This window comes from Lynx canadensis, chromosome B4 (genome assembly GCF_007474595.2).
Source record: "Lynx canadensis isolate LIC74 chromosome B4, mLynCan4.pri.v2, whole genome shotgun sequence".
Lineage (NCBI taxonomy): Eukaryota > Metazoa > Chordata > Mammalia > Carnivora > Felidae > Lynx > Lynx canadensis.
Genome location: NC_044309.1, coordinates 93,998,560 through 94,014,433, shown reverse-complemented (window position 1 = coordinate 94,014,433; position 15,874 = coordinate 93,998,560). Strand labels below are relative to the sequence as shown.

The 15,874-nt window shown below is 36.6% G+C and overlaps 1 protein-coding gene across 4 annotated transcripts in view; it reads right to left on the bottom strand.

Annotated features, from left to right (window-relative positions):
* Positions 1 to 2,703: 2,703 nt before the first annotated feature.
* LOC115519317 (RAB3A interacting protein) overlaps positions 2,704 to 15,874 on the bottom strand; it is a 47,229-nt gene continuing 34,058 nt past the window's right edge. For all 4 annotated transcript variants that reach the window (XM_030323213.2, XM_030323215.2, XM_030323214.1 and 1 more), the window contains 7 exons: positions 14,734 to 14,811; positions 13,901 to 14,104; positions 11,020 to 11,148; positions 9,647 to 9,759; positions 5,501 to 5,600; positions 5,348 to 5,417; positions 2,704 to 3,067 (listed from right to left, as the gene is read on the bottom strand). In XM_030323213.2, coding sequence (XP_030179073.1) covers positions 2,985 to 3,067; positions 5,348 to 5,417; positions 5,501 to 5,600; positions 9,647 to 9,759; positions 11,020 to 11,148; positions 13,901 to 14,104; positions 14,734 to 14,811 — 777 coding nt within the window. In that variant the 3' untranslated portion in view covers positions 2,704 to 2,984. The remainder of the gene's footprint in view (positions 3,068 to 5,347; positions 5,418 to 5,500; positions 5,601 to 9,646; positions 9,760 to 11,019; positions 11,149 to 13,900; positions 14,105 to 14,733; positions 14,812 to 15,874) is intronic.

Sequence of the window (15,874 nt, the reverse complement as noted above, 5' to 3'; positions counted from 1 at the left end):
CATACCATATCTTCTTTATCCATTTGTCTACTGATGGACACTTAGGATATATCTTGGCTACTGTAAATAATGCTGCAATAAACATAGGGGTGCATATATCTTTTTGAATTGGTGTTTTCATTTATTTTGGGTAAATACCCAGCAGTGGTGGCATTACTGAACTGAATGATATTCTATTTTTCATTTTTTGAGGTACCTCTCTATATTGTTTTTCATAGTGACTCCACCAATTCACATTCCCACCAAGAGTACATGAGGTTTTCCTTTCTCCACATCCACGTCAACACTCATGATTTCTTGTCTTTTTGATACTAGACATTCTGCCCGGTGTAAAGTGCTATCTCACTGTGGTTTTGATTTGCATTTCCCCGATGATTAGGGACATTGAACACCTTTTCGTGTGTCTATCCTTATGGCTTCTTTTGGAAAAATGTCTATTTTGGACGTGTGCCCATTTTTAATCAGATTATTAGCTTTTTAGTGCTGAGTTGTAGGAGTTCTTTATATATTTCAAGTTTGGTATTAGTCACCCTAGTATTTTTAAGTTTCTTCAATTATTTCTATTACTATTGGTTTTCTTACTAAGTTTTGAACTCAAATTTTAGCACTATATATCACCTATCTCTATCCTTAATAATGCTTTTATTTTAATGTCTGTTTTGTTGGATAATAGCATAACCACACTAGCTTTCTTTTAGTATTTTCCTATCTTTTTTCCATGCTTTTATTTCAACCTTTCCATGTCCTTATGCTTTGTGTATAAATATATTATTTCCCTACCACTCTATTCATTTCTTTAGTTGGTCTTTTTTTCTTTTTTCTTTCCTATTTAATTAGTATGTTTCTCTTCCTTCTAACAAGATAGGAACTTTACCCTCAAGATCTCTGGTTTCCTCTCACTCCCACTATATTGATGCTGTAAAGAATTTTAATTCTACATTGTTGTGCATATACTTTATTTTCTTTAGCCTTACTTTTTATTCTTTTAAAGTCATCAACAAACCTCATAAGTATCTCTTTTTATCGCCCAAATATCTTGTAGCATCCCTTGGATTTGTTTATCTTCATCCTTAGGTACTTTTTCCAAAAGTTTTTTTTTTTTTCTTTTTTTAAGTGCTTTTAACTTGCATCTTTGTGTGAAAAATTTTCTGAAGTTTTCAAAGTCTGAGAACATGTTTATTATGCCTTCACATTTGAGTAACTATTTATCAGGACAGAAAATTCTACTTTCAAAGATCTTTTCATGCTCAATTTCAGATTCTTGAACTGGGCAGGGTAGTGATGGTTTCTACCAGTCCGTACCATTCCATACTCAAATATCCGTTTGTCTGTAGAGTCCCATCCATTTTGGTGACTGAATCTTCCATAGGTAAGGTTGACCAAGTCTTTGAAGACAGGATTGAAAACAAGGTCATCTTCAGATCGTATTTGTAAAAATACAATCAACTGCTGTAGAGGGCAATGTGGCAAAGCAGATCAAATATTTTAAAATATACATACACCTTGACCCAACAATTTTACACCTAAGCATCTACATGAAGGAAACAACCCAACAATGTGCAAAGAAGTATGCATAAAGATACTGATCACAGCATTATGATGCAAAAAATAATTTAAAACCTAATTTGCAAACAAGTTATATGAACATCCTATAGTCAAACCATGTAGTAATTAAGAGGTGCAGAAAAAATATTTAAGTTAAAAAAGTAAGTCTAGGGGGTGCCTGGGTCGCTCAGTCAGTTGAGCATCCGACTTCGGCTCAGGTCACGATCTCACAGTTCGTGAGTTCAAGCCCTGCATCGGGCTCTGTGCTGACAGCTCAGAGCCTGGAGCCTGCTTCGGATTCTGTGTCTCCCTCTCTATCTGCCCCTTCCCAGCTCATGCTCTGTCTCTGTCTCTCAAAGGTGAATAAACATTAAAAAAAAAAAAAAAAAGTAAGTCTAGAGGGGGCACCTGGGTGGCTCAGTTAAGTGTCTGACTTCAACTCAGGTCATGATCTCATGGTCCATGAGTTCAAGCTCCGCGTCCGGGTCTGTGCTGTCAGTTCAAAGCCTGGAGCTTGCTTCAGATTCTCTGTCTCCCTCTCTCTCTGCCCCTCCCCCGATCACGCTCTGTCTCTATCAAAAAATAAATAAATGTTAAAAAAATTTTTTTTTAAAAAGGTAAGTCTAGGGGCACCTGGGTGGCTCATTCAGTTAAGCATGTGACTCCTGATTTCCACTCAGGTCAGGAATTCACAGTATGTGAGTTAAAGCCCTACGTCGGGCTCTGTGCTGACAGCACGGAGTCTGCTTGGGATTCTCTCCCTCTCTCCCAAAATAAATAAATACACATTTAAAAAAACATTAAAAAAAAGGAAGTCTTTTTGTTTCAGAAATATGCATATGCAGGGAGAAAACATCTGAAAGCCAAAAAGCTATTCTTCAGAAATACTAACAGTAGCTTTCTCTAGATGGATACAGTGAAGTGTTTTTTTTTTTTCTTCTTTCTTTCTTTAAATAAAATCCTTCTTTGAGGCTCAATATACAAAACAGACAAAAACAGAGTCATTCTTGTGGGGGTAAAGAGATGATCCTGTCCACTCAGCCTTCTTCCTTGTCACAGGCTGCTGTGCAGTTTGAAAGCTACAATTCAATACATTCAGCTTACCCTACATACCATGTCAGAGCTAGAAGAGAAAGCAAAAACATATTCAATCTAACATTTATGTACTTATTTATTCAGCTTTTATTTTTGTCTTTTGGGCAACTATAAATTACAATCACTAGTACACCTGTAATTCTCTATAGTGTGTTCAACTAAAGAGTAAGCAAACACAGCATAGGTCAATTTAAAAGAAATCACAGTACTTCTTAGTGTAATCTGCAAAAGAGGGAAAAAGTCTTGGGCCCACTCCTTGGTAATAAATATCAAGTAACCATAAAAATATTCAGCCATTTTCCAGGTATTCAGGGAGGTTCATGCATGGTCCCAGGCAGAGAGCATCAGAGTTCCTCTTTGAAATATCCCAGCTTTGCCAATGACATCTCTTTTCTCAACTGCATAACTTCCCAAAACATCTGATCAACTATACAAATAGAAAAGGAGACACATAAATCATAAATTACCATCCTCATTATTTTTTAACTGTTTCACTGAGTATTTAACATTAGCTGAAATGCCAATTGGGCATTTCTGAATGATGTACCGAATGCCTCGACATTTTATTGCTATTTCAACAGAAACTTTTTCATGTTATTTGTGAGCATCCCACTTTTATCACAACTGTTTGTTAGATACATAGATGACCACGTTAGCCCAACAGAAGGCAGACACTTTCAGGGTCCTGAATAAATGGCAATCCTAGCGCCTTCATAAGTAATTACACTCAGTCCTCAATTATTCAAATTCATGGATCTTCTTGCTCTAGTTTGCTACATCTTGGCCATTCCACTGTTTATCAACACCAACAGAGAGTAAAACAGGAAAAAAAGGAAAACAAAAGACAGTCCAGAAAACTCAGTAACATTCTTTGTAATAATAAGAAAGGTTTTATATATGGCTCAAATTAGAAATAAAAATAAATGCAAAGGTTGATCTGTAAATTTCAATTATCTCTACTTTGGCAAGCCACTCCTGTAACTTGAAAAAAGTGGCTTTGTATTTCAGACAAAAGGTCTCCCTCTGACAGACACATCATCCGATTAGATTGATTTAGATCAGTGGTTCTCAGCTAGGGGAGATTTTGTCCTAAAGGGCACATCTGACAATGTCTGGATACATTTTTCATTACTGGCTTCTACTGAGTAAGGCTCAGGGATGGTATTAAACATCCTACAATGCACAATATAGCCCCCACAACAAAGAACTATTCAGCTCAAAATATTCATAGTACCAAGCCTCAGAAACCCTGCTTTAGATTTAGCTGCCCTAAATCCTTTTTGGCAAAAGGCACAGACAATTAACAGATTTTAAAATTAATGATATTTATTTGCTACAAACTCGCACAGTATATGATGTGTACCAAGTACTATGAAGTGGAAAAGTAACAGAAACCAGAGAAGAGACCACTCCTATCACCATCACCCCCACTACCACCCATGACAATTTCTTACTATTTTCATAAAGGAAATTATCTTTCATCTTCCCCAGAAAACCTTTTTTTTTATTTTAACGAGAAAAAAACATGGACAATTTAACTTAACATAAATCATCTGTTCTGTGGCTTAAATCCTATGATCTACCAACAGGTTTTCAAAAATATTTCAATTTTATGAAAAGTCATAAAAAGTACTGTACAGTTTAAAGGCTTTGCTGCTCAGGTTGAAATTAAACATTAATGAGAGGTTTCACCCTCATTCTTTTAGGCATTAAAACCTAATTATATGGGATTCTAAATCAGTATGTCTCTTCTCAACATACCAGAGCTTTAGAAATACTAAACTAAGTTTTTATCAGCATAACTAACTTTTCCACAGAATTAAGAGTCACTGGTTTACATGACCGAAAGATAATACGTTTCTTCCAGTTTTTAAATATAAAAATATTTTCAGTGCCTAAAAAAAATATGAGTAGGAAATTCCCCTAACAACATCGAATACAAAATGGGTATGGACTCATCCCTAGCTTAGTATTTGCTATTTGTTTTAAAATAATCACATGTACTCAAGAAACACTGCTTTAGAGCAGTTGGGCCTTATTCATTTTTATGCCTGGCATTTAAGACACTTGGCTACAGAATCATCAGTAATCATGAAAGACTGTATTAAAAGTATTAAAACACTTGCATGATGTTGGCTCTCCTGAATATATCATCTACGTGTTTCTGCTGATTCACAATACAGTAATCTTTATCCCATTCAGAACTATCTTCATGACTGCTTTATTAATTCATACATAAAAGTAGGAAATATACAAAAAAATTATTGTTAGATCCTCATGGTTTCCACCAATTAAAATAAATCTGACCATGTCTAGAGCTTGAATAATAAAAATGAATTTATTATTGAATTGAATAATAAAAGTGAATTTATTATTGAATTGAATAATAAAAATGAGTATTTTTATTTCTTAGAGGAGTAAATTCAATGAGCTAATTACTAGTCCCCTCACATTTACCATATGGTTTATCATATATCTCTTAAGAGTTATAACTGATCCTGCTTAAAACTCAAAATTGGAGTAAAATGAGGCAAATACAATGATTGAATCATTTTAAGAGACATCAGTTCCCAAATTCTCCACACATTAGAACTGTAAGAGCTTCAATATAAATGCACCAATAATAAAACTTGAGCATTACTACTATGTTCTATACTTTTTGCTGAAGTCTTATGTAAACATTTTATAACCAATTAAGAACACTCACCATCCTGCTGTTTCACGAGCCCCTGCTGAATATATCGAATGTATGTAAAGAAGTTACATACAGAGGTGATCTAGGCCAAAAGGAAAAAAAAAGTCATTAGTCAAATGTCCTATCAAAGCGAGCTTTATTAAAATTCATGGTTAAGTTACTTACCCTGTATCTGCAAAAGGGAGAAATATAGTAATAGTTGCTTGAGTCCCCTAATTTAATTCTGTGTTTACAGGACTTACTCTGGCCAGTTAGAGCACATTTTCTGTAAAATAATGACAAATTTTAGTTTGTTGTTTTTTTAATTAAAAACATTTTGCTCCTATCTTCTGTACAAGTTTTACATTTGCTAAGACAACAAATATTTCAGACCTGTGTATCAGGCACTGTTATAGATGCTGGGCTATCATGATGAAAATGACAAAGACCCTGTCCCCTTGGGGCCTACATTCTAACATAAGCTCAACAACAGAACGTTCACCATGGTTTTCCAACAGAAACTAAATGTTTCAAATATATGTCCTATCCTGAAGCAAATTTACAAATGAGTAACCAGCCACAGGGCAGTTCTGAGTTTCCCATCAGGACTTCAACTACTTCCTCAGTTTCAAAAAAAACCTGATGATGAGTGTTCAAGTCTCAAAACATGTTACTAAGACAGCTTGCAGGATAAGTTTCTAGATGTGGTACTTTTCAGTGGGTCTGGTTGCAGTATATGCATTTAATGTGGCTCCAGGCCTGAGAAATACAGAGGAACAGGCCACCTTACAAAAATATTGACCCTCAATAATTATACAAAGTACGCTATATTCAAACATACCATCCTTTCTGTTTGCATACCATGGACTCTTAAGGTTTGGTATGAAGGCTTTCCAGTTGGAATGAGGCTGTAAGTCTCTCGAGGATGGGACTGTATCTTATTTATCTTTAAATGCCAGGCACCAAGCATGTGCCTGGCATACAGCAGACATTCAATAACTGCTGGCTAAGTGATGAGCCCCTGGTCACTGTACAGCTCAATACAATGATGCTGGCTTGTCTACCAGAGCAGACCTACAGCAGCCCAGCTGGTACCCTCCGAAGCAAGGACCATGGCTGAACACAACTACCACTCCCTCTCAAGGCAAAATGAATATAGTTGTAACTAAGATAAAGTGGCCAACATGTGAAATGACATTATAAATTATATAATAAAGAAAACTACGTTACACGAACATTAAACTTCAGCTATACCTGTAAGAAATATGATACAAATGCACCTCCATATTAAGAAAACAAATGGAGAATGTGTACTTAAAATAGGATAATTTTGGAGATGGCCATTCCACCCACAAAAGAATTCTCATCTTTTCAAAGAGAGTTTGCCTCATTGCTCCTTTCTTAGAAAATTCCATGGGGTGCCTAGGAGGGTTAGTCAGTTAAACTGTCCGACTTCAGGTCATGATCTCATGGTTTGTGGGTTCGAGCCCCACATTGGGCTCTGTGCTGACAGCTCGGAGCCTGGAGCTGCTTCAGATTGTGTCTCCCTCTCTCTCTGTCCCTCCCCTGCTCACACTCTGTCCTGCCTCTCTCAAAAATAAACATTAAAAAAAATTTTTTTACTAAAAAAAAGAAATTTCCTTTAATGATCTATAAAAATAATTTAAAAATACTAATTACTAGCTTGGGAGGGATAGAAGATCAAGAAATTTCAGGCACAAGTGTCAAGAGTCCTTGGAACTGCCAAAGGGGTAATTTACACAAGAAGGAAAAGTTGCATTGAACTGATAAAAGTCAATTGATACACTACTCTTCCAGAAACAGACACACACCTGTTTGTCAAGTACTTTGATTTTGAAAGTGCTTTGCTAAAGTGGTTTCAAGTATCAACTTTTGAAATAATGACAGTGTTTCTTATCTCATTTATAAAGCCACCTGTGAACTGTCACAGCCAATACATTTTCATTTGAGGTAGGATCCAATGCCAAGTCTTCTTTTTTAATTTTTTTTTTTCAACGTTTATTTATTTTTGGGACAGAGAGAGACAGAGCATGAACGGGGGAGGGGCAGAGAGAGAGGGAGACACAGAATCGGAAACAGGCTCCAGGCTCTGAGCCATCAGCCCAGAGCCTGACGCGGGGCTCGAACTCCCGGACCGCGAGATCGTGACCTGGCTGAAGTCGGACGCTTAACCGACTGCGCCACCCAGGCGCCCCCAATGCCAAGTCTTCTGACCTCCAAGTGCATTTTGTCAGCCTGCTACAGGACCTTGGTATGTCTGAACAGCTCTAGTCCCCAGATTTCAAACCCACACCTGCCATTTTCACTTGGGGAGGTCAACATGTCTATATGGAAACCTGACGCATCTCTAGCTCTTCTTTTCCCAGCCCCCACCTGAATCTCTTCCCTCCAAAATGCTCTTCAGATTTGTCACATCTTTCCCATCTACACACTCACCATTCTCTGATTTTTCCAGGCCTCCAATCACATGTACTTTTCTAAACTCAAATTCTACCCATGCTTCGAAAACCCAGATCAAATCTCCCCGCCTCCAGTAACAGCCCCTCATCACCATCACAAGACTGGTCCTGGCTTTCTCAACGTTCCTACAGCATGTGCCATTTACTTAGGGATTACCTTCACTACCTAGTCCAGGAGAGCCCTGGCTGGGGCCATACTGCACACTTCACAGAAGAGAGTATCTTCCTTAAGTTTTGTCACACGACATGCACTCCCAAACACCTGACATCTAACCCCACTGCCACAAGCACAATATCCCTAAACTATGTAAAGTGTTCCCTAAACCTGACATCTATAATTATTTTACCAAAACACTACATAAATTCGCTCTGATATGCTCATTTGTCATCATATGATATTTGCACATGTATAATATGTGTTCTATATAACGCAAGTAGAAATTTAAATTCTGTGATAAAAACTGCTATATGTTACATTTAAAATAAGGTACATATAGACCTTCAAAGCACAAAAACTGTTATAATTGATCAAGATAAAAATACTTTGGTGTTTGTTGAAAGAGTAGAATTTAGAAATGTAAATTTAGAAATTCAGAGGCCGCTGTGCTACCAGCACATGGGAGCATAAAACAGGACACAATGCTAGGTGGATGTGTGGCTCACAGAGCAAATACTTGACTAGGCACTCCCCACAAATAACTATCTGAATACTAACATTGTGTGATCCTGTTAAAAATGGCAATGTGCAGGGGCACCTGGGTGGCTCGGTTGGTTAAGTGTCTGACTTCGGCTCAGGTCATGATCTCATGGCTCGTGAGTTCGAGTCCTGCGTCGGGCTCTGTGCTGACAGCTCAGAGCCTAGAGCCTCCTTCAGATTCTGTGTCTCCTTCTCTCTCTGCCCCTCCCTCTCTCTCTCCCGACCTCTCCCTCTCTCTCAAAAATAAATAAACATTAAAAAAAATTTAAGAACGGCAATATGCACAACAGGAAATGAGAAGAAGCACACAACTCCTACAGCAGGCTTTAACACAGACCTACTGGTTAATCTCAAAAAGCCCTTTCCTCCTCTGCCTTCAAAATGACTCAGACAGGAGTCAATTACTGCTTTCCAGGAGCTTTCTCAGGCTTTCCAGTCACATATATACATCGTTCTGAACCACCAAGTAAGCAGCTTCCTCCAAATCTTTCCAAGTCACTTTGCAAACATCTATGCCAAAGGTTCTAGGTACCACTGGTTTCAGTCTTTCCTCCTCCTAGGACTGGAGAGAAAAAAGCCTGCTCCGCTATGAAATGTGGGAGTCTTACCTCTGAAGGTATATAATTGCCAAGTAGCTCTCATGTAAGACAGAACCGATTATTTACCAAAGTGAGAATCCTTTATACGACAGCATGAAACGGGAGGACTATTCAAGTCTTTCTGGTGTCCTGTTTTCATGCTTGATAAGACCTGGTCTAATACACTGTCTTTCCAAACTATTTTTAATGGCAACGTTAGGAAGAAATATTCTACACCAAAACCTACTACACACAGCTATTTGTATATGTATAACAAATATTCTGCTTATGACCCACTAAACTGATTTTATGATCAGTTAATGAGTCACAACAGACGGTTTAAAAAAATGTTTCTAACACCTAAGCTAACATATATGTATACTTTTGAATTAAAAGGGCTCTCCCTTTGATGCTACATTTGAAATGCTACAGCTTGCACTGAGGATTTGTCTTTAGTTGCACAAAATAGAAAACTAACAAGAAATTTAACCATTTAAAAGTAGGAAAACGAAATATTTACAAATGTAACATTTTTAAAACTCAGTGTTTTCTACAAGACACAGTTCTAAAAACATACTTTGGTCCTCCACATTCGACTGCAGAAGCTTTCACAAATCGAATAGGTTGTAATCCCACTGGTTCAATGCTTAGAGTATTGTTTTCCACAGCCTCCAGAACGGCTGAAGCCAACTTTAAAAAAAAACAGAAAGTATCAGAAGCTATGCTGGCATAAAAATATTAAAATTGTATTCTATAATAAACTAATCTTCAAAATTATTCTTTCCCCAAGCTCTACTGTAAGCTTAGTCTTAGCCAATGAAAAAGAAAGAAACTATACAATCTTGGTTTGAGTATTTTTACAACTGAAATATTATTATGAAAGGCAGGCAATTCAGTTATAGCTAAGTAACTTACCTCATTATCTGGAAGAGAACTGAAAGGCATTAATTCCAATCTCTGTCCATCTCTTACCCACAATTAGCATCCACTATTAACACCACTTCAAGATGAATACCCTAATGCCTCATTTTGCTAAATTTATGCATATTTTTGAATACTAGTCATTCATAACACAGCAATATATACTAATTACAGCTATGTATTTTCTGAACTTGTACTTATGTGCACAAAAGAACTAGCTGAATTATCAAATATTAAATGCCCAGATGGAGATGGTAGCAACTGATCAACAACAGCTGAAACCAGCACGTTGCTTCAGTCTGGCAAGATTACTAATACGGAATATGGCCTACCTAGAAACAGACACAGAGACACAGTGAGAAACATACCTACATATCAAAAGTGTTTTACTGTTCATTTTAACTTCTCCTGACAAGTAAGGTTATAATTAAATCCTCTGAAGACTTAACATAAGACTCTTAGGATTACATTTCTTAGACACTGATTGACAGGATATTTATAGACAAACCTTCCATACGTACAAATTAAAACTGTGACCTGACATTGGTATAGTACCCTACATTTTAAAAAAGTTTTTGTATGTACTTAATTTGCTTCATTTTAACCTCTTAACAACCCTGTGACATAGGCAAGGAAGGCATTTTTTTCCATTTTAAAGATGAAGAAACTATGATTTTTTTATCATGTATACATAAACCTAATAAACACCTCAGAGTATAGAGAACTTCCCTTACCCTGAGTGTTGGGCTAAGTAAGAATCAAGAACTAATCCCTACCCCCAGTGCACATTTAATACTTCACTCCAGTGTAACTAACACTTCACTCTATGAATGATCCTCTGCTCAAATAAGCAAAGATGTTCAGTAACTGAATGCCAGGAAATTATCATGATCTTAATACGGAATAAAGAAAATGGTAAATCACAACATGTTAGAATAATTTATTTACATAATAGAAAACATACAGCATGATTTAGCAAAAGGTACAGGAACCACTCTAATGCATTCCTATTAAAATAAAAAAAATTACCTCACTTTTTGAGAATGTTAAACATGGAAAGATATCTTCCTGATAAATTTTGTCTAAGAAAGGACACGATCTATCCATTGTGGGATCATCCTTCCAAGATCTGAATTCATTATACAGAGATAAGTCAGCCTGACAAACCAAAAAAAACACAAAAAAACAAAAAAACATAAAATAATCTTTTTAAAGGTACAAAACATAAAATCACTTTATAAAACTAAAACCTAATTTAAACATTACTGAAAAAGAAATCCTCCTCATTTAAAATAATGAATTCAACCATTCTTGATTAGTTATAATACAGTACCAACTTTCTTAAAAAATTCAAGCTCTCAAACAAATCCAAATGAGCCCTTTTCAACGGACCCACTATGGTGTCCAATGATGCTACCATTGTCTCCACCCCACCCCTCAAAAGTGCTGGAGTTCCTCTTAAGACACATGTGCACACTGCTCTGAATATAAAACAAATGAGAAGTCTTTTCTGAAAATAATCCAAAAGTAATCTGGAGCGAAGTTAATTAAATAAAGTGTTTGACTAAATGGAGACTGACTAAATTGTGAAACCTAGTTTGGATCAAAAGGGACACTAACTGTTCTGCTATCACCTGAAGTCACTTTCAAAAGAATTTTGAAAATGTTTCTTGTATAAGCAGCAGGTCTAAAAGCAGCATATATATACCCTCCTAAATTGACTACCGTAAAACATAACATTTATTAAGGCGTATTTTGCCACAGCAACATCAATGACTACTGTCTGAATTATCAACAATAATCCAGGCTGGCACCTGCCTCCCGATACACTCTTCAGTTGTCCTTCGTTCCCCCTCCTCTCTTAAATGAACTGTTCCCCAAGTATTCTTCCCTCCAGATGCCCTCTACTCAGCTCAATACCACCTGTCACATACAGAGCCACACCTGCCCCCGGCTGCCCACTCAAGGTAGTGCCCCTCATCCAGCTCTAAGCCACTCTCGTCCAGAAGCACTGGACACACCACAAACGATACACTGACTACAGCTCTGGCCTCTAGGACAGCTTAATCACATGTGCAGGTGGTTTCCATGGAAGTAATGAAAGGCTGAGTCTGAAACCCAAGCTTCCCCACAGACTTTCTTTTAAGGTATATAACAATACTTACATTTCCAAATTCATTTTCTTTGTAAAGTCTACCCTTTAATGGACATAAACCCCAAAGCAGGTTAAGTGGTATTCTAAGGAAAGATTCTAGTTTAAAGGCAGTAACTTAAACTATTAAGAGCTGACCCTGTGCGAGGAACTACGGGGTAAGCACTTCCTAAACACTTAATCCTCACAGCTGTGCAAGACAGACATTCTGCTCTTCACTGTTTTAGAGGAAACTAGGGCTTAGAGAAAAAAGTAACTTGCCTAAGGTTACAAATCAAAAAACCAGTACAAGTTCAGATTCGTGTCTAAGTGACTTGACTGCAAAGTCTTGCATAATGTGTGTGCGTACACGCACGCCCGTGTGCTTTAAGTGCTTTCAGCAGATATGCTGCAAATATCGTGACTGTCACTTTTTTTTTTACAGAAACGTGGGCATGTTTCACTTTCTCTCCAACTGTTTTACCTTCTTCTAAGGCTTACACAGGTCAACTTTGTGTGTTTCCTTTGTCCAATAAAACTTTTTGAGGGGCGCCTGAGTGGCTCAGTCAGTTAAGCGTCTTGATTTCGGCTCAGGTCATGATTTCACCTTTAGTGAGTTAGTAAGTTCGAGCCCTACGTTAGCTCCAAGCCCACTTGGGATTCTCTGTTTCCCTCTCTCTCTGTCCCTCCCCTACTCATGTGCTCTCATTCGTTCACTCTCTCTTAAAAATAAATAAGTAAACATTAAAAAAAAAAACCTTTTTGATAAGTTTTCACAAAACATTAGAAAACCGAAGATATCTACAAAGCAAAAAGTTGTATGTTACCTATTCACATTTTAAGAGTTCATAAACTAAGAACTTTAAAACGTTCCATGAGAAAACATTTAAATTTCGTTAGTGTAAACAATGGAAAACAAGGTATATAATCACACACACTGAGAAACTGCAGCAAAAATGCAAGTTGTACCAAGCAATTAAAAATGTTAATTAAATTCAAAGAAATTAAGGTTATAACTTAAAAAAGTTTCTTAAGTATTTCATGAACATGGATTTTAGATTCTGTCACATTCAGATCTGGCCACATATTGAACTTCTCTCTCACTAGCATCCTTTTTATTAATAAGTAAACAAATGCAATTCAATTAAAGTAAGTAACAACCCTGGTTATTCAATTTAATAAACTCCTGGCTTCCATGCAAAAACATAACCAAATGAGCAAATACAACTTCTTAAAGATTAATGATGAACCTGAATAAAACAATGTAAAACAGAGCTCTAAAAAAGTGGCGGGAGGGACGGCTTAGTTCTATTTTTTGTTGCTTAATTATCTGAATTAACTCTAAGACTCAGTGAAAGAATACAAAATTCTACCTCTCCTAGAATTTAAGTAAAAACAATGTTCTGTTCAAGAAAATTACCTTATTTTCACACATTTCTTAATTCATATTTTGTTAGAGCATCCTACCAACAAATTCTGACCAGCCAGATCATTAAAGCCACCCACTCTGCTTTACATAAGACAAGACAGTTTGCTCCCTAAATGAAATAGCAAGATGAAGAAACTTACCAAGTTTCTAGCAGGTACTCCAAGGTCAGCCAAGTAGAGAATGGAACTGGAGATTCCCTGAAAGCAGCCAGCTCTAGATAAAGCCTCCCCCATCTTAATATTGCATATTTTGTACTAAAAGTTTTGCTGGCAAAAATCATAACTGACACGTCAGTGATGAGAATTACTAAGTATCAATAGAGTCAGAGGGGACAGTCCTTGACGCGTTACCTCTTTGCAGTCTTTTACAATTGGCTGTATCACACTGAGGTCCTGATGACTGCCGCTCATAGCGCTGCTTGTACTTTTATTTCTTGTATGCCCCCTTTTAAAAGGTGTCTTTCCACCTGGCAGAGGCTCTTGTGTGGGTGATGTTGGAGAACTGGACAATACGAGTGTCTTCAATGCGGCTACTTCAGCTTGAAGTACATCAATCTTGAAAAGAAATCAACATAGTCCCATACACTAAGTTTTATGACAGATTCAGCTAAATGTCAGCAATTTGATCAAAACACTTTCCTTTCAAAGATGAATATAAGTTTAATTGGTATTTGTTGTGGACTAATAAAAAGTAAAACCAAGTTTTTTAATGTTTCTTACAGTTTAGATTCAGCTGCTATTCACAATGTTAAAGGAAATTTTTCAAATTATCAAAATGTCTAACACAAACTTCATGTGAATTTTGAAAATCTCCAAATAGAATAGTTTATGATTAGTTGTGGTTCATTCCTAAAATAATAAAATAACAGTTTGGTGGAGTTTTTTTCAGTGAATTAAGAAAAATATTAACTTTAAAATGTGATTGTCTAGTCCTTTTGAGAATACATGTGATTCACAAGACTTTAAATCCTTTGGTTCTAATATCAGTGAACCCCAACTGTTCACTATTAACCCTATCTGTGTAGTGGTTATTCCCTATTTTATAGTTTCCTGCAGTTTCCAAATCTTCTAAAATAAACACTAGTTTACAATAGGAACAAAAGCCAATCGATGTTAAAGTATCCTTAAAACAGTAATCACTGATTTCTTTGTACTTTTTTACTATGAAAGCAGCAAAAACTTACTTTTCCTTGTGCTTCCTTTAACTGCTTTTCTGCTGTTGCCTGCTTAACATTTGCTTCTCTCACCATCTTATGAGCTTCCTGAAAAAGGTGAAATCTCAAATTTCGGAAACGTATTGAGCATTTGTTTTCAAAAATCTCTCAAAAAGTATCTACAACAGTAGCAAAAATGTACTACCAACTTTTAACCTGAAAATGAAGTATTCCATGTCAACTCCTGACATAACAACAGTCGTCTGACAGAGAAACTAGTAGGAGTTAGGAATAGGTACCTTCTTTTAGTACGAGTATCACTGAGGTAGCCAAGTTCAATCCTCCTGGTGAATGCTTGTGTAAAAAGACTGTGTGAAAGAATAAACATCCCACATGTCAAACCCAAATTCTCAGTGGTTAGGTTTCTGTAACTCGGGTCACAATATGCATACTCATGTTATTAGTCATAGCAAACATATACTGAAGGGACAGGTAAAAATATTAATACATCAATAATGCTGCAGTTTGTAGGAATGACAGCTGAAAAGCCTTAGGGCTTCCAATGAAAACATTCACAAAATGATATTAAGTGACAATTCTGTGCAGAGTTAATCTAAAAGGACAAATCAGAGATTATCCTTTAGTAAGGTCTTAATTTTTTGTACAATAACTATGAAACTCTGGGTATTTAATTCCTTTTTCTTTTCTTATATTTATTCATCAAACATTTACTCATGACACCTTTTTGTGAGGTATTATTCCAGGTGCTAATAACCTACTGGGAAAAGAGACGGGTCCTTGTCTCTTAAGGAGCTTACATTCAGTTTACATTGTAATAATCAAATAAAATGTCCAAGGAAGAATCCTGGCTCTTATTCTAAGTGCAATATGAAGCCTTATGATCTTGTAAGGAAGACAGTCACTGATCTTTATTTTTAAAAAATTACTCTGCTGTATGGAATAATCCCATAAAGGATTAAGGATGGACTGGAACAGTACATAGGGTGCTTGAGATAATCCCCTGGGATTTAAAAAACACATATGTTAGAACTACATTTTGCAGTTTATGAGAAGGATGAAAAGGAGAGAGAGAGAGAGAGAGAGAGAGAGAGGGAGGAAGGAAGGAAGGAAGGAAAGGAGAAAGGAAGCAAGGAAGGAAATCGGCTTCAAA